The 18,318-nt window shown below is 41.2% G+C and overlaps 1 protein-coding gene across 1 annotated transcript in view; it reads left to right on the top strand.

The window, feature by feature from the left end:
- The window catches only part of elfn1a (extracellular leucine-rich repeat and fibronectin type III domain containing 1a), a 55,400-nt gene extending 43,898 nt beyond the window's left edge, over nucleotides 1-11,502 (top strand). The window contains exon 3 of the mRNA XM_077618675.1: nucleotides 6,670-11,502. Coding sequence (XP_077474801.1) covers nucleotides 6,944-9,319 — 2,376 coding nt within the window. The 5' untranslated portion in view covers nucleotides 6,670-6,943 and the 3' untranslated portion in view covers nucleotides 9,320-11,502. The remainder of the gene's footprint in view (nucleotides 1-6,669) is intronic.
- Nucleotides 11,503-18,318: the final 6,816 nt, after the last annotated feature.

The following is an 18,318-nucleotide window of genomic DNA, read 5'->3' as shown; positions in this document are numbered from 1 at the left end:
TTTTGCTCCTTAAGGTTTGCCTTCGTCAGCAGCCCCCCCAAAAATAAAAAATAATTGTTGCTACATACTTTGGCTTAAAGGCGAAAAGGAACGTGCCGAGTTGATGGTCAGTTGATGGCCTGGAAAATTGCATTTAAACCTTCGGGTGTTATTGGCACTCATATCTTAAGTCTCCAAAGTGCGGGATTAAATTAAACTCCTGCTGTATGCTGGATGCAGGCTCACCACAGCTCACTTCCTTTCGTTCTTCTGTTAAATAGAGGACGCGCTGCTGTTTTTGTTTATTTCAAATGAATATTTTTGTGCTGCACTTTCAAAGAGGGACGAGAGCGGCGGCTGGACTTTTTTTTTTTTTTTTTACCAGCCGTTGTCCTGCATTTTTTGATGCTATTTTTCAATCGCTTGTTGTCTCGGGGAAAGTGCCACTCAAAAATTGGGTTTGGTTTCATGATGAGATTTTTTGTTTTCCTGCCCTTGTCTCAGCACGAACGGCAACAGAAGGACTTTGACTCGTGTAAAGAACAATAGAGAAAGATATTGGGAGGGATGGCGTGGGGTGCCAAGTCATTTAAAGTTTTATAAAGTATGACGGCTAAGTGGAATACTAAGTAGCGAGCAGGAGTTGGTAGCAGACCAGAGGCGGTAATAAAACAAAAAAAAATGCACTTTTTCTCGTCCGATCCTTGCACCCAAGACTCCAATTATGTCCCCGTCCAAAGAAAAAGCATCCGTCACTATCAATTCGACTCGAATGCTGAATCAGCATTAAATGAAATCAGCACCACGCCTCACTAATACTTAGTGCTAATTACCCGGCAACCTGTGCCAATTAGCCGCAGTGAGGTGTTATTTGGCAGACACGAATGTTTAAAGTAGGCCATTAAATTAACAAGATGGAGATAAATAAAAGATGTATTTGTGCCGCAGCAAGTGTTAAAATTGGATGAATGATCCCTTCCAGTTCAAATGGATTCGATGTTTATTGTCGTCAATGCTACTGACATTGAGGATTCAATGCCAGCCAATAGGATTTTTTGTCAGTTTTTAGATTCAGATCCTTAGTACGCAGCCTTTAGTTTTCTACGCGGTGGCTTCCATTAATTGACATTTGATCCAATCGAATGACGGCTGCCAAAACACACGTTCAAAACGACTTGGACGTCTTTTATCGTCTTACATCACTTCCTGGTCAGAAGAAGTGGGAGGAGCCTAATAGCTGATGATGGAACAAAATCAATGGATTTCAATGAGGCAACGATAGCGTAAAAAGTGATAAGCCAAAAATTAAAAAGTGAAATCTAAGAACACATGCTCAAGTCAAACAAGGCTTGATCAAACAACCATGCTGTTTTTTTTGCGGCCTCCCTCTCAGCGAGATAAACGCAGCCGTTTAATATGCGCAGATTTAACCGAAGCACGCGCGCAACCCTCGTCCCCCCGCCAAAAGCAATTCGGAACCGCTATGAGCACAATGTTTCCTTCCCTGAGAGCCGTAGTTCCATTTCAACTCAATTGATTGGCCACTTCTGCGTCCTCATTCTTAGCTTTCTTCCCTCTTCTCTTTGGTCATCTCGTGCCCAGCGAGAGCTGGCTGTATTTTCAATGACATCAAATAAAGGGGGCATTCATTGGTATGGATGAGAAGGGTCCGCAGAGATTGAGGCACCTCGGCCGCCACAGAGCGCCAGATAAGAAACACGGGCGCGAGTGTCAAACAATATTAAAAAAAAAGAAAAGAGAGAGAAAAAGGTAGAGGAAAGAAAAAGAGATAACGATGTTTTGACATCAGCCACTGAAGCACTTGCAGATAAACGGACAATTTGAATTGAGGAGTTAACGACAGAGGCGGTCCTAGTTAATGTCACCCCATGGGCAGACGCCCACCAACCCCCCCTCTCCCGATCCCCGGTGTACAATCACAAGAATATGTTATATTGATTATGTTATTAGGTTGACAAAAACATGCTTGAATACAAAGGTAGGGTTTCAATGTCAACTAGACAGGGTGCTGGAGCACCTGACTTTGGACAAATGGCGGACTACACCCTAGACTGGTCGCCAGTCAATCATAAGGCACGCAGAGACGGACAACCGTTCACGCTCAAAATCACAGCTCCACCAAGTGGCGTGGGTCTTCTTTCATATATCGCTTTTTGGGGGAAAAAAATAGTTTTGACGAAGACGAAATGTGACAAATATAAGCACAAACCCTGAACCCAAATATAGACTGAATTAAAATAAAATGTTTCAACATGATCTGAATTCAGTTCTAATAGTGTAGCATTAAACTACGTCGATAAAACACAGCTGAAGTCATTTTCAACAAATAAGAAATAGATCAGAACCATTTTGAAATGGAATAAACACGTTTCCTATCTTTTCAAAATATCAAAATGACACAAATACTGTAAACAAAACATCTCTAATCAGACTCGATCATTTTGCATCCCTATTTCGACGCCACTCCGCCCCAATTTTGACCTTTACCAGAATCTAAATTTGCATCAGTTTACACTACCGCCACAAAACCTTTCACGCCGTGATGTTTTTTGCAGACCGCCTCTCATACAAAAGAGCCAATTGGGCGGGTGCGGTTCCATCAGCAGAGTACAAGTCGGCGTCTGAATGCTTCTTCAAAGGCAAGGTTTCAATAGGTTATCCACCAAAGTGGAAAAGGGAAGAGAAAAGCCTTCATTAGCAAGCGCATAAAGCCTGAATGGCAGAGAGGGCGAGACTGTGGAATGGCTGCCTGCTTCTGATAGGGGAATAACACGCACTTGTGATGCCTCGGGTGTTCTGGACGGCTGCACTGGACCGTACAGATTGCGGCCATTAGGGATAGTGAGTCTTTGGTGGCAAATAAGCCCTTGCGAGGCTGCAAACACCGCTGGCTATGCAGAAGACTCTTTGAAACATCAGACTCTACAATCATGTCAACATGTGCATGACACTAAGACATTAGTTTTAGTGGCTGTGTAGACTGTTAACATGCTCCAGGACTTTGAACCTTATAAATGTCTACTCTTTAAAAATGGCTGGTGGGAAACTACCTTAGTATAGGAGACGTGCCGTAAGCGATGGTCAGGTGTGCTGCGGGAAATTGCAAGAAGTCATAGAATGTACCATATTTTCACGACTATAAGGCGCACTCAAAAGTCTTACATTTTCTCCAAAATAGACAGGGCGCCTTATAATCCAGTGTGCTTTATATATGGGGGGAAAATTAAAATGTGTCATTCATTGAGGGTGCGCCTTATAATGTGGTGCGCCTTATAGTCGTGAAAATATGGTAATATTCAGAGAGAAAAATGAATATGAATATAATGAGATTAAAGTTGAACTATTACAAGGTTCAAATCAAAATATGATGAGCGTTAAATTATAGGTTATACTATTACAAGATTCAAAATTTCTTCTAACATGAACCGGAAGTTGATTGGTTTCTGGGGCATCAACTTTTGGCGACGTAAAGTCTGTGTGGGCACGAAATTTTTTTGGTGTAATATTAAGAGATTTAAGACATGTTTGGAGCAAAGTCATAAAATTATGCGACTAAAAATATGACATTACTTATTTTTACATCACTTGGGGGTTTGCAGACATCAACTTTTGGTGGGATTCGTGTGAAAAGTTAGATTTTGGAATCATTTTGGAGGTTTATGTGATCAAACTTAGATGAGAATGACTATTGTTAATATAGGCGACATAGTTTTAAATTAAAAGATTTCCAGATGCTGGTGTCCCTTGACATTTTTCAATGCAAAAAGCTCAAAAAAGGTTGGGGAACGCTGGTATAGAGTAGTAGAAATATTCCTACCCGGACTTGAACGTTCCTTTCCTAGAAAAGTGCATCCGTGTGGAAAGGCTGTCAGCACAGCCGAGTCTTGGAATCCTTCCACAAACTGTTTATCATTCTGAAATAGATAAGAATACATTACTTCAGCGCGGTATGTTAGAAGAGTGGTTGGCACATCCGCCTCACCGTTCTGAGATCAAGGGTTCAACCCCTGGTGGATTCCGGCCTACCTGTGTGGAGTTTGCATATTCCTTCCCACGCTTGCGTGGGTTTTCTCCAGGTACTCCAGTTTCCTCCCACGTCCCAAAAATGATAGGCTAAATTGTCCTTAGGTATGTGTGAATAATTGTTTGTCTTAGCAATTGGCTGGCGACCAATTCAGGGTTCAACACTATCTTTTAGTATTGAATAGAAAATTCTCGAAATGATCACCAAAATAACGAAAAATGTTTTTTGGGGGGCTGCTTATCCACATGAGGTTGCTGGAGGTTGGAGTACCCATAAAATACCCACACAGGCATAGGAAGAACATGCAGACTCCACAAAATTCACTTCTGAATCCTTGACCTGAAAACTGTGAGGCAGATGTGTTGTCCACTAATCCACCGTGACAGTTAAAGTGAACTTGAAAATCAAAAAAAGATTCAACGTGGCGAGGTCGGCTGTTGCGTCACATTCGCCCGGACGCTTTATATTTACGCGTAATGTCTCGTACTCGGCATTAATAACAAGACGGCGCTCCCGGGTGAGATGTTTTGTCTTAGCACATATTCAACAGCTGTATTTTTCTTACTCATTTTATGGAACATTTGATTTGAACCTTATGTCTCCCTCAGGGGGCTTGGAGAATGTGCTTTTTCTCGTCGGTTCTCCTCCATTGCTGCTCTTTTATCATTCTGAAGGTGCTTTCAAATGGCAGCCTTGGGCATTGTGGTCTCCCAATAAGTGCACTTTTCTGTTTTCCTTTCCATCCGTGCTCTTGCGGCTGACCTCCCTGTTTGTTTGTTCATTTCAAGGCCCAAATTTTACCCAAATCTTTCAAGTGCACTTCATCTATCTTTAAAATGCAGATTCTTTTGGTCCAACAAGCCATGTTTGGAATATAAAATGACAGCTTGAGGATGAAAAGATGTGGTAATGAGGATAATGTCAAAAACAAAAATCCTTGTAAAGCTTAACAGACAAGAGCGTTTGGAATAAAATGTCATCCGCGGTGGGACAAAGAAATAGCAAATGTGTTTCCTGTTACACAGGATTTCACAGATTGATACATTTTCTTTCTTGAGAAAATTATTACCTCACTATTTTTTACCCATTAGGTAAGCTTAGCGATTTGTGGAATGAAGCACTTTATGTCCATGTCCTAAATGTATATTGTCTGATAGTGATGTTTTTTTTTGCTTTTGTAGTAGGGTGGTTTAAACATGCAATAAAACAATCTTTTGTTTTTACATATTTGGCCATTATAACAGTAACTCAAGCTGTTTACTGACTTCTTGGGTAAATATTGTGAATATCAGTGGGGTCAAATTTGAATTTAAAACTCATTATAGAGTTAATGTTTCCCATAACAACCTCATTTGATAGTAAACATTTAGATTAACTCATATAATGAATTATTATTAGTATTATATAAAATACTGCATATGTAATTTAATATGCAGTACATGTTAGAAGGTATTGTTGTTACTTATGATGAGTAGGCCAGCAGCCACACTTTATCTGAATGCAGAAACTGGACCCTGGTTAACCTCGGGAAAAGACTGGTATATTTATGTAAAAGAAAGCAACAAACAAACGACAACAACAAAAGAAAACCCAAGTGAGTTAACGCATATAATCTCTCCCTCCAGGCCAATTCCAATCAGTGTTAAACACACGGCTAAGCTTCAGCTAATCACAACTCTGATCCAGTGTATCATCTTTGTGGAACAATATTTAACAGTCAATTCCACCAATGCCCCCAACCATTATTGGTCTGCATCTCCTGCATACTCAACTCGATTTGAGCCAATATGCCTTCATTTTCAACCAAAGTCATCAAGAGTACAAATGTCAAACTCCGAGTTGTATTATGGAAGAAAACACAGCTCTCTAAGCTCATTACGATGCCTTGATGAAATAAATTGATAGAAAATTGGAGCCAGTGTCTCCTGCTGAACATTTTGCCCAGACGCATAATTGTGACTGTGATTTGAAATATTGTCTTCACATGGGGAAAAAAAAGAGGTTAACATAGATAATAACATGCTCGGTTTTAGCCAAATAGTTTCTCAGGATTTATTAGATTTTGTTTTCTTTTTTCTTAAAGTGAAATATATTAGATGCTCAGAATTTAAGCGTACTTATTTGCTTTATTGCGATGGAGAAAAGATGGTATTTAGAATATATTAAGCCACAAAAATAATGACCCATTTGAGATCAAATTGGGATGAATGTGACCTGGGACCTAAAAATCCGTTTAACAACACCAATACCGGAATTGTACACAAATTGAGCTTGTGCTCTTAAATGAGTGCTTTATGCATTGCGGTTGTCAAATAAAAACGCAAAAACACACTGATCCGAACGTGCAGTTGCCCACTGTGCTATGTAATTGATTTAATGCGGCGTCTAAACGCTGGCCGCCCAGCATCTGACAGTGTTCAAGTTAACGTGAGACAACTGGGACTTTGCCTCACACCAAACTGTCAAGCGGGTAATTGCCCGATACTTTTTTAAATAGTCTGCCTCACATACTAGGCTGTTAAGGAATAATTGTTGGAGCATGAGCAGGCAAAGCATATCCGGACGGCAAACACGCGGCTATAAATAAACGAGCATTTGTCATCTTGATGAAGATTAATTGACGCTATCCGATCTCTGTGTTCCAGGTTGTTTCACCGTAAAGAAGTAGCCGATGCAAAGCGTTGGCGGGGCATTCAAATAAGGCAATTCAACCATGTTTGCTTCTAAGACAAAAAGCACAAACAAACCCAAGATGGGAAATTTCCCACAAGGCCAGCGACTTCAAATTTAAATGAACGAGGCTCCATCCATGACGAGGAGACGGTTGAACGGGCTCCCTCTGGTCCTGAACGCAAGATCGCTTCAACTGAATTGAAACCGTAGCGACCTCGCCTTCTCCTTGTTTATCGCTGCCCAGATATGACTCGCAGGGAGGCACCGATGGCCGGCGGGTGGGGCGTGGCAAGCACTGCCCTGCTTTGGTCCGCGGCCATTGTTTATTTCACCCACGTAGGTCAAGTCAGAGGAGACTGCTGGTTAATCGAGGGCGAAAAGGGCTTTGTGTGGCTGGCGATCTGCAGCCAAAATCAACCGCCTTACGAGGCCATCCCGCAGCACATCAACAGCACCATTGTGGACCTTCGTATGAATGAAAACAAGATTAAAAGCATTCAGTACTCTGCCCTCAGTCGCTTTGCCAACCTGACCTACCTGAACTTCACCAAGAATGACATTTCCTACATAGAAGACGGGGCCTTTTCCGCTCAATTCAACTTACAAGTTCTTCAAATGGGCTTCAACAAGTTACGCAACCTGACAGAAGGGATTCTCAGGGGTCTTGGGAAGCTGCAGTACCTCTACCTCCAAGCAAACCTGATTGAGACGGTGACACCCAATGCCTTTTGGGAATGCCCCAACATCGAAAACATTGACTTGTCGATGAACCGCATTCAACAGTTGGACGGCTCCACGTTCACCAGTTTGACGAAGCTGACCACCTGTGAGCTTTACACCAATCCTTTCAACTGTTCCTGTGAACTGCTGGGTTTTGTCAAGTGGCTCTCAGTTTTCCCCAACAGGACAAACGAGCGAATGGTCTGCGACTCCCCCAGTGGCGTGTCTGGGTACAGCCTTCTAAGTCAGAACCCCAACAGCCCCACATATCGAAATGCTCTTCACATGCTCACCACCGTGTGCACCGATGACTACATAACACCATTTTTTCCCTCGCCATTGGAACCCACAACGCCCCCACCAGATTTCACCCTTTGCGGGTTAGAAGATTGTCCATCCGGGACTGAGCCGGAGGACGTCATTACCAGCAACATCAGTACAAGCGTCAACGAAGTGGAGGCAAAACCACTGATGAAACTGAAGCAAGTGTCCAATACAGACGCCACCATCACAGTCCAGATTCCTTATCCATTCAAAAAGATGTACATCCTGGTTCTGTACAACAACAATTTTTTTACGGCTATCCAAAAGCTGAAGGAAACCAAGGAGGACGTTGACCTGAAGAACCTGAAACCTCAAACCAACTACACATACTGTGTTGCTTCCATTCAGAACTCGCTGAAACGGAACCACACTTGTCTGACAATCACCACCGGACCCTGGAAGGGAAAGCTGAAGGACGCAAACAACACAACTGCCACTCATTACATCATGACCATTTTGGGCTGCCTCTTCAGTATGGTCATCTTTCTAGGGGTCGTTTACTACTGCTTGCGCCGTAAGCGCCAGCAAGACGAAAAGCACAAAAAGGCAGGGAGCCTAAAGAAAAACATCATGGAGTTGAAATATGGGCAGGACCTGGAGGGCGGGACCATGTCTCGCGTGTCCCAGAAACAGTTGCTAACTGGGGAGAGCATGGGGCGTATGCCTTACCTACCGCCGGCTAGTGAAATGGATCAGTACAAATTTCAAGAAATAAGCAACACCCCAAAAATGATGAAGGGAAGTTACATGGAGGTGCGAAGTCTGGACCACCACGAACGCAGGGAGTGCGACATCGGAATGGCAGGGAACAGCCAGGGTTCTGTGGCCGAGATTTCCACCATCGCAAAAGAGGTCGATAAAGTCAACCAGATTATTAACAATTGCATCGACGCTCTCAAGACGGATTCCACATCTTATCAGGGGGGAAGATCTGGAGCCGTGTCCAACGCGGAGCCCCAGCTGGTGCTCCTACCTGAGCAGTCTCAGAATAAATCGGGACTCTTGTCCCCTCCTCACAAGGACAGCTACCACCATTCCCTACAGAGACATCGATCCTCAGACGCCTCTCCGAAAAGGCCGAGCACCGCCTCGGGAATGCGAAGCCCTCGACCTTACCGTACCGATTCCAGGTACATTGAGAAAACCTCCCCGACGGGGGACACCATCCTAACGGTGACGCCCGCCGCCGCCATCCTGAGGGCCGAAGCCGAGAAGATCCGCCAGTACGGCGACCACCGGCACTCCTATCCCGACACTCAGATCGAGGAGCTGGATGGACCCGACGGTATGAAGTCACCCATGCTGGAGCCTCTTTCCCACTCCCGTTCCAGAGACTTGGCTTATTCCCAGCTGCCGCCTCAGTACCACAACCTGAGCTACTCATCCAGTCCCGAGTACTACTGCAAACCGTCACACAGCATCTGGGAGCGATTCAAACTCCACCGAAAACGGCACAAAGATGACGAATACATGGCAGCGGGCCACGCCCTCCGCAAGAAGGTGCAGTTTGCAAAGGATGAGGACCTGCATGATATTTTGGACTACTGGAAAGGGGTGTCAGCGCAACATAAATCGTAACGTCCTTAGTTTTCACTTTTTAATATGGAACTCGGCTCACAGTGACGCAAGAATCTCATCGGACTTTCGATCAACGGATTCTTTCTTGCTCCAAATCACACGTGTATGAAATTCTATTTTGACTGGAAAAGGAAAATAGGATTATTTCATATTTGTCATATTGTGTAAAGAGTTCATGGAGTGACAACATTCGATCTATTAATGAGAAAATATACTGCTAACTATATGTTACAATGATTTTTGGGTATCGCATGGCCAAGTCCTGTGAAAGTGGATTTGCTGTTGTGTAATATGAAAATACTCTATGAAACTATGTTTACTGAAATCTCAATATTTTTGCCGATCTGGATTCTCTTTTTTAAACCACAATATGATTTCGCTTATATTCTGCCTACATTATGTACAGATTTGGTCACTTTCACCTAGCCATTATTTTGCTATGATTTATTTGCCGAATCCGATTTCAAGTGATAAGATTAATCCTGTTTGATTGTTTTCTTTCATACTTTTCCATCTATTAATACAGTTTATTTCTTTTATATCATTCCCAATCCTTTTCATATGTGTTTTTATTTAGCAGGCATTTCTAATTTTATGACCAAAGTAGAAAAACTGTTTACAATATTCCTGCACGGTCCGGGAATGGAATGAGCATTTTTTTGGGGGGTAGTGGGTTACATTTTTGCAACGAGTTGCCCCTGGAAAAGGACATATGGGGGCGGGGCGATCTATATTGAGCGTGTATGTTCGGAAATGATGATTTTTTCAAGAGGAGGCGGAAGGACTGCGAAAGTATTTTTCCCTGCTAGAGAGCCTGATGGATGAATGTAACATAGAAAAACTCGGATGTGTCTATGGCAGCTTTTATGTATATTTTACAGAAAGTATTTATTCATAGCGAGGAACACGTGTTTGGGTTTCCTTGCTTCCAGTGTACGACAATGATCTGACAGGGGAAGTCAATTTGTTACTCCGATGTTGCGAGCTGACGGGGTTCGTCTCGGTTCGATCCAAACTGCGAAGCTATTACATCATCTCGTGCAATGTGGACATTACTCACCGGATGGACCACGATCGACACGTTAGAGTTAACACTTGAGAATGTGAAGAAGAAAAAAATGGACTCCTCTGACTTACTGGCTGTGAATTTGTATATTATGAATTTTTGGCAGTAAAATTTGAAGCCTTAACACGTCCAAAGGATGTTTACAGTGCTCACTGCACTCGGGCTCATGGGGGTGGGATTTGTTGTATATTTATGACTGAGCAATACATAAATGAATTTCAGCGTGGTGACACAATAGTTTAGTTCGGCTTCACATAACTTGATGACTGCACAAAAGAATGGGGTCGTTTTTTGGACTTTCGTGTTTATAAATTCATTACAAGTACTCTCAAGATGTAAGAAATTAAAATTTCCTGATCCATTATTTACCAAACTTGGTTTATTCAACCCCCCGCTACCATTTTGTCTTCACTTAAGCTCTTTTGTGGATGACAATTTTAATAACTCTAGCACCCCTCCGAAGCTGATTATCAAATATAATTTCTCATATCAGAAACGTATTAATATACAGAGTGCTGTGATCAGACTAGTGATAGGTCATCCAAAACATTTTGTGTTTTAAAAAAGTGTAATAATCCAAAAAATAAAATGTTTGCTTTCATCTGATTCAATATCTGAATTAATGTTATAAACCATGACTAATTCAACATATTCATGTGATTGTTATTTACCCATTAAGTTAAAAATAAGCATCCATGAGCCTGATGTGTTGGCGGTAAGCACCGTGTGACGTGTTAGCTTGACGTAATATTTCAAACGCCTTAACAATTTTTGCGATATCGTGTGTAAAAGTCTAAAATTTCTTTGTTTGCGTTTCTGCATTGACAAGTTTTTGGCTTTTTTTTGCTTTTTGTTCTGTATACGATGAGAGCTACGGGGGATTTCTAGTTAATTTCGCTCCTTAGCAATGTGTTTTTCTACTGCATATTGTAGCACTTATGTATTATAAAGAGTTATAAAGTGGTGACTAAAACCTGTAGACAGAACAAAAGTTGTTGAAGTGCATCAAAAACAAACAAGAGCACAAAAAGGTGTTTGTTTTTTTCTTTGTTTTCTTAATACTATGTAATCTGCTTTCAGATAAAGTACTGTGAAATAAAGTTAAGGGTACACAGTACGGCTCAAAGTCATTTGTTATATAAAATATTAAGCAAGGGAGGAAGATAAGGGGGTGCTTGGCCCCAGTTTTTAGGGCGTAATGCGGGATAGGAATAGATAAAATATACATACAATGATGTGGAGAGAAATAATGACGCTATACAGTTCATACGATAAAGTATCTTTGTTATTAGGCGCATGCAAAACCTGTCAAATAAAGTTAATGAAGCAACGAGTGCTCCGTAAATCGGGCAAGATTCTTTGGATTTCTGGAGGGCATTGTTTAAAAAAGCCACCCTGGAAAAAGTAAACAAAAGAAGGTTTACTTGTCAAGCCTCTGCTTGCTAGGAGAACATAAATACAAATCCACAGTAGGTTGTTGCTCATTAGCCGAGTCAAGAAAAGCTCCTCCTTTTTTGTCAGTGTCGCTTGAAAGGCTTCTTGATTTATCTGCTTTTTTTCCGCCTAGATTTTCCTATCCGTGCAAATTACTTTATCTATTTCCTGCAATGGTGGTTAGACGCCGGAGGCTAAATGCAGTCACGACACACCTGGCGTATATTTTGCAGTCGTGCCACGCTTGTTGACTGATGATTATTGCTCCTTTGTGAATGGGCATATTGCTTTGTCGTGCATAGCTAAATCTATAATTCAATTCCGACACTTTTAGTGTATCTTTCATCGACAAAAAAACTAAAAAATCAGCGTAACTGCAGAAAACCCACACAAGCCAACCCGGAATCGAACCCCCGACCATAGAACTACGAGCCCGATGTGCTAACCACTCACCGGGGCACCCTACAAAGATTTAATGCTCACCATTTCGACAAAACCAAACGACGAATATCACATAAAATCGAGAGTAGAATAAAAAGACGACATTCCTCTATTCACAGTTGACTGATCCCAAGAGGTTAACCGTACTCCAAGTTGAAGCGAACATAAGATGAGAGAATAATAAGATTAAAAGGTCATCTTTTCCCCCCTGCATGAAATAGTTTGCGATTTATCTCCTCTAAAAAAAAGACGACAATGCTAGGAGACGGGGAGTCATGTCGAGGTGACACGCCACCTGAGCGTCATCCATCAAATGCAAGTTCACTCTTTATGCAGTGCAAAAATTGGCAGCGCTATTGTTTAGTAGCTGTTCCAAACAACGTGTCAAAAACCGGGCCAGAAGGAAAGCAAGTAAACAAAAGGCTCCATGAAGCATGGCATCTATAGAGGTTCATTTATACGTTTGTTTTTTTCCGCATGCTTCACTATTGATTGATTTTGAATGAAACGTGATGGGAGTTATGCCAGTCAAAATGTTAAGCTTGTTATGAAATAAACACGAAATTTCCCGAATACGGGATGAATAAAGTTATCCAATCCAAAAACTGCTGTACGGTGAACAAGCCAATTGCTTTTCAAGATGATTTACTTAAGATGATATAACTTTTCGTCAGAGACCATTTTAGTCAAGGACCCACTCTCGAAGATCATTTTTCCACGTCTCAGTAGGAAACGGATTGATATTGAAAGATGTCTGTATTTTTTGTGAGTCGGAGTTTTGGTACTATAACGGTTGCGGCTGAAGTAGAACTAAAAAAGCAAATTATTAGCATTAATTTACTCAATTACGAACTTTAAAATGACTTATCCCAACTCAGGGCACTTGAAAGTAGTCGTTCAAGTCCTTCAGTCAGCCAAACGGTTCATGTAATGTTGATAGAAACCTGGTATTCAGACAGATATAACATAATTTAAAGCAAAACCAGATCAGCTCACTCATGAATACATTTTCAAATAAAGGCAGACAACTGAAGACTTAATTTGCTACTCAATTTTAGACACAATCGATTGACATGACAAGTCTAACACTGTACAAATCAGTCCAAATCTATCAAACTTTATGTACTATTTTCTGTGTTATAATCCGAGACGATACAAAAGAAGAGATCAGGGTCACAAAAGTGAATTTATCCTCTCATGCCTCTTAACCGACACAATTCTCAACTGACCTTTTCGAATTGGGGCCTCGGCATTCGGAATCCCATTGATTCAGAAAGACGTCCAGTACACCGTGACCGGGCTCGCACTTCCCCTACCGCCATTTCAGCTTCCTTGAAGGACATCAGCACCCAAGGTTAAAACGAAACCAATTTTCCGCCGGCTATTTCCCTTCGCGTTGTCTTATTTTCCAACCCCACGCTAATTCCATCCCAACGGATTAAAAACTGCCGTTACTCCCTTTAAAAGCAAAAGACAATTTCACCCAACCATTTTATCTTCTGAAGGCAATCAGCCTGGAGGAAAGTGTCGAGCAATCAAGCCTTCCCGAGTGGTTTCCAACCAAATCAACACTTTGTGAAAAGGTTGTCCTTATTTTTTTGTTTTTTCGAATGAGCTGTAGAGTTAAGTGACCCCTTGGCCCTGGAGGGCTATTACACGCTTCTTGTAAGTGTACCTGACAGTATTAATGACGGTACTCGCTACATGATTCATGTGCAGTTCTCAACCGGCTTCATAATGACATGAGTGATGTGCTTACGCCAGTGGCCTGTCCCTCAAGATGGAACGTTACTAAGAAATCCATCATGCTATAGCACGGCTTGTGCTTGTGATATACGAGCGCCTCCATGTTGGCGGCCTGAAAGCCTTCGCTCCCGTTAAAGGAGATTTATGCTGATGGACCACTGTGATGAGCCCAAGCAGCAGAATCCTATTCATAAAAAACACTTCTATGATCAAGCTCACGATCCCCTAGATCTAGTCAGGAACTGGGCTCGGCACCGAGCAAGAAGAAATGCTGAGTGTCGAGCATGTCAGGGCAGGAGGCAGCCGATTGGTTCATTTGGGGAATGAAAGCCTGCAGAGCAGAATCAAAGAGGGAAAATGTGCCCACGCAGGTCCATGTGACTTTTGTTCCTGGGTGATAATAAGGCAGCCTCGCCTCTTGCCTCACATTGGAGAGCCCAAGCAAGAACCGCTTCCCATTCTGGTGAGATAAAAAGCTTTTAGCCTTTAATTACACCCCCCATCCCACTCCACCCCCCACAAACACACACATACACACAGACAGTTCCCTTTTATGAATTTGTTTAACATTCAGAGAGGCGAGGGCGCTCCTGAACACAGCGACAAAAGGGCAGTTCATTTCCTGTCGGCACATTTAAAATAGCATCTCATTTATTGGACTCGGCTTATTAATAGTCAGAGTTCAAGTCTTTTGCAGCAACACAGAATGAAACCATTAACCAACCCTTATCAATTCCTGTCATTTGATGCGGACATTTGTTTCTGCAGCACCAAGAATTTAACTTACTTTCTCAAATAACAAATACAGTAATGCTTTAAAAGATGATTTACCCGACTAATATGTTTTTGAGGATATTGCTCCAAGATGGCGCCGTCACGCGGAAGCCAGTGGCAGTAGCTCAGTCCACACTTATTTGTTTTTCGTGTTTTACAGCCCTTCTATCTTTTTTTTAATTATATTTTAATATTTCTTAATACATTCCTTTTTACTTTACTTTGTACTTTATACTTTTTACTTTAATGTTTTTACAACTTTCTTTGTTCTGTTAGCCTGGCTTCTTTCTGACACTTCTTTTTTGGAACCATTCAGCCATGCCTACGCTGTCATACACATGGGACTAGCTGTTACAATACGCAGAAGAAGGAGCAACACCTCAATCTCGCTGTAAATTCGGAGCTGGAAAAAAGTGCCGGGAGAAGAAGCAACGCTTCTGACCAACCATTCCATCATGGGATAAGATGGAAGGGCTGTCGGCGCTTACCAGGCTGGAAACGGAGTCGAGGGGGTTCTACTCTGCTACTGTTGTCTTCAGCTCCAGACTACTGAGGAACTGTGTGGATAAGCTTGGAAGAGTGACTCTGCATATTCTCTACCTCGGTCACAGTCTGCAGAAGTTCCCCATCTTGTGGAAGACTTCCTATGTGTGGTTCCAGTTTTATCCAACTTTACAACGTCTTTTTCTTGAGTCTGTATCGGTTTTTGCTACCGCAACCAAGATGGCGCCGTTCAAGTGGCAGCCGGTAGAGGTAGCTCCATCCACTTTTGTTGGTTTTGTGTTTTTCTGTCTTAATGATTTGATTTGGTGATTCTTAATGATCCCATTGACTTTGATTTGCTTTGTACTTTGTGCTTTTGCTTTGTTGTTCTGTCTAATCACCCTCTGCTACTGTCACAATGTAATTTCCCGAATACGGGATGAATAAAGTTATCCAATCCAATCCATTGTTCAGAATAATATAAATGCTATATTGTGACACTGAACAGATTGACAGATGCGCATTGGGAAAGAGCGAACAATTGTTCAAAAAGCACGTTTCAAGCTGTTTAATACCACCAACGTCTTAAATTGACAAGACAGTTACCAACAAAACAACAGCAGGAGCCTTTCAGTACGCTAACGTAACTTTTTGGACTTTGAACAAAATGCACAACATGCTCCAGTTCCAGAAAGAAGGAAAGATCTGCTTTTTTGCAAAACTGAGTATCTTTTCTAAGGTGAGCACAGTACAGTAAAATCATGAAGGACATCTGTTCTCTTTCGTCATCATTTTGGCCAAAACACATCATCCAATATCTTTCCCCTACTCACATAAACACAGGATGCTAACTGAGACTCACAGGCACCCCAATATTCCCCAATAAACTCTAGTGACACATCCATCTTAACTTTTGAAACAAGCAAAAAAACAGCCAATGCAAATGGTGCAACAACACGTGGACACAAACAATCCAAAAATACTGACGATCATATCCTGTACTTTAATAACTAACATTAGTGCTGCACTGATGAGCTTTTATCTAGCACTCAAAATGGTAAAAATAACAATTAAGAAACAGAATTGTAGTACTTGCTACAGGGAAACAAAAAAAACAACAATTTGACCTTATCGCTATCTAAATGAGTGGAACTTTTGAGTTTTTCGACAAATGCAAACCGTATTATTCAACCACAAACATGCAGTTCACCCACGCAGGTGTTTTCACTTATTTAGAGCGATTATACCTAAGGACAGCGTGGGTGGCAAAGGGCTGCACTTGATTGATATGTTAGGCTTTTAGGTTGTGTGTTGTTGGCCACAACGGGGGTGTTTGTTCTTATTATTCCATGGCTAATGCTACTGTGTTTTTCTAAAGTTGATAGTTGATCATGCAGAACGGTGACGCATGGTAGCGTGATAAAATGTGATTATGTTGTGACCGAAAGATATAAAAACTCGGTCGAGATGATACTTTGAGGTTTTAAATAGATCGGAATGACGGCAATTAGAGAAAAGCATTTTGCACGACGTCTGAATGGTAAACGAGTTTATCTTTGGAGAGAACAATTCCCGCGTATTGGAGGAAGGAAGTACCCTGACGCTCATGCTGTTCTCCAAATGAAAGTGTTCATCAGATGGTAATAGCAACAAGTGCGCGGGAATAAGAAAGCTAATGAACGTGAATGGAACATCTGCACCGCTACGAAAAAACATGCACATGTTGAGGGTTGACTTACTAATACATTTAAAAATGTCGTTCATTTGCCATTGATTTGGTGATTCTTAATGATCCCATTTACTTTGATTTGCTTTGTACTTTGTGCTTTTGCTTTGTTGTTCTGTCTAATCACCCTCTTGCTACTGTCACAATGAAATTTTCCGAATACGGGATGAATAAAGTTATCCAATCCAAATAAAGTTATCCAATCTTCATGGCTCTATTACGTGAGAAATTGGCCTTAGCAAATCAAATCAAATTCTTTTGAGAAATTGTTTTATTTTAACGCCAAAAACAAAATAGTTTCGATAAGCAAGTTTAGCCTTGGAGATAAAATCTCATTGTAAGAAAAGCAAAAGCAAACATTTTCTTACTCAGATTGTAAAGCCAATATTTAGACTTGGTAGTATCAAGGATCGGTTCATTATCAAAATATTTTCTTTTCAAAGATTAATTCATAACTTTACAAAAAAAACATGGTCTGTTGGTTAAATATTTGTCTGGATCTCATTTATTGTGACCTTTCCATTGTATATTAACACCAACCATGACTAAATAGAGCTGACATATTACGGAGAAAACGACACATTGTGTATACAATTTTGCCTTATGACTCGAAATAAAGTACCGTTGGTTTCGCACCAATGGCACAACACGAGACCAACCATTCTCTCATAATGAGCTTATAAGTAGCTGTGCTTTCGTTTCCAAATGAAAAAAAGACAAATACGAAGAGGCATCGGTGCCTAACAAAAACAACAAGGTAGTCAGTCGATCCAGAACGAAAACAATTTTCATCGTATTTAAATACGACTTAGCTCCGCTTTACAACTGTGTATAAAATAACGTAGAAATGCACCCACAAATACATGTAAAACAAATATACAAAACAACCAACATGTAAAGCAATTACCGCAGGGAAAAAATGCCAATAATGCAGCTATATTGAATCAACCAAACTTTTGTTAGTAATTGTATTTTACAAGTATTGTACAACTGTCCTCCACTGTCCGAGAACTGTTTTCTAATATTGTGATGGACATTTAAAGCTTGCCAGTAACATTTATCTCCTGCTTGGAATTTACAGGAAATATTTAATGAGCTTTTAAAAGGCAAACAAACGGATTATAAAAGAAAACAAGTCCATAACTGGAGTCACTCACTCTGAAAAGATAATATTGCATTCTCATTTCATAGGAATGCACAATCAAATGCGGAAAAAACACGGCATGCAGTTAATGGCACAGAAAAGGCCATTACATGTCTAAAAATGATAACACATCAATCTAACAAATGACATGTGCACGTTTATGCCTGTCTTTGACTTCATTAGAA

Source organism: Stigmatopora argus, chromosome 14 (genome assembly GCF_051989625.1).
Source record: "Stigmatopora argus isolate UIUO_Sarg chromosome 14, RoL_Sarg_1.0, whole genome shotgun sequence".
In the NCBI taxonomy this organism is placed as follows: Eukaryota; Metazoa; Chordata; class Actinopteri; order Syngnathiformes; family Syngnathidae; genus Stigmatopora; species Stigmatopora argus.
The sequence above is the reverse complement of the archived record's forward strand: the minus strand, read 5'-3'. Positions and strand labels throughout refer to the sequence as shown.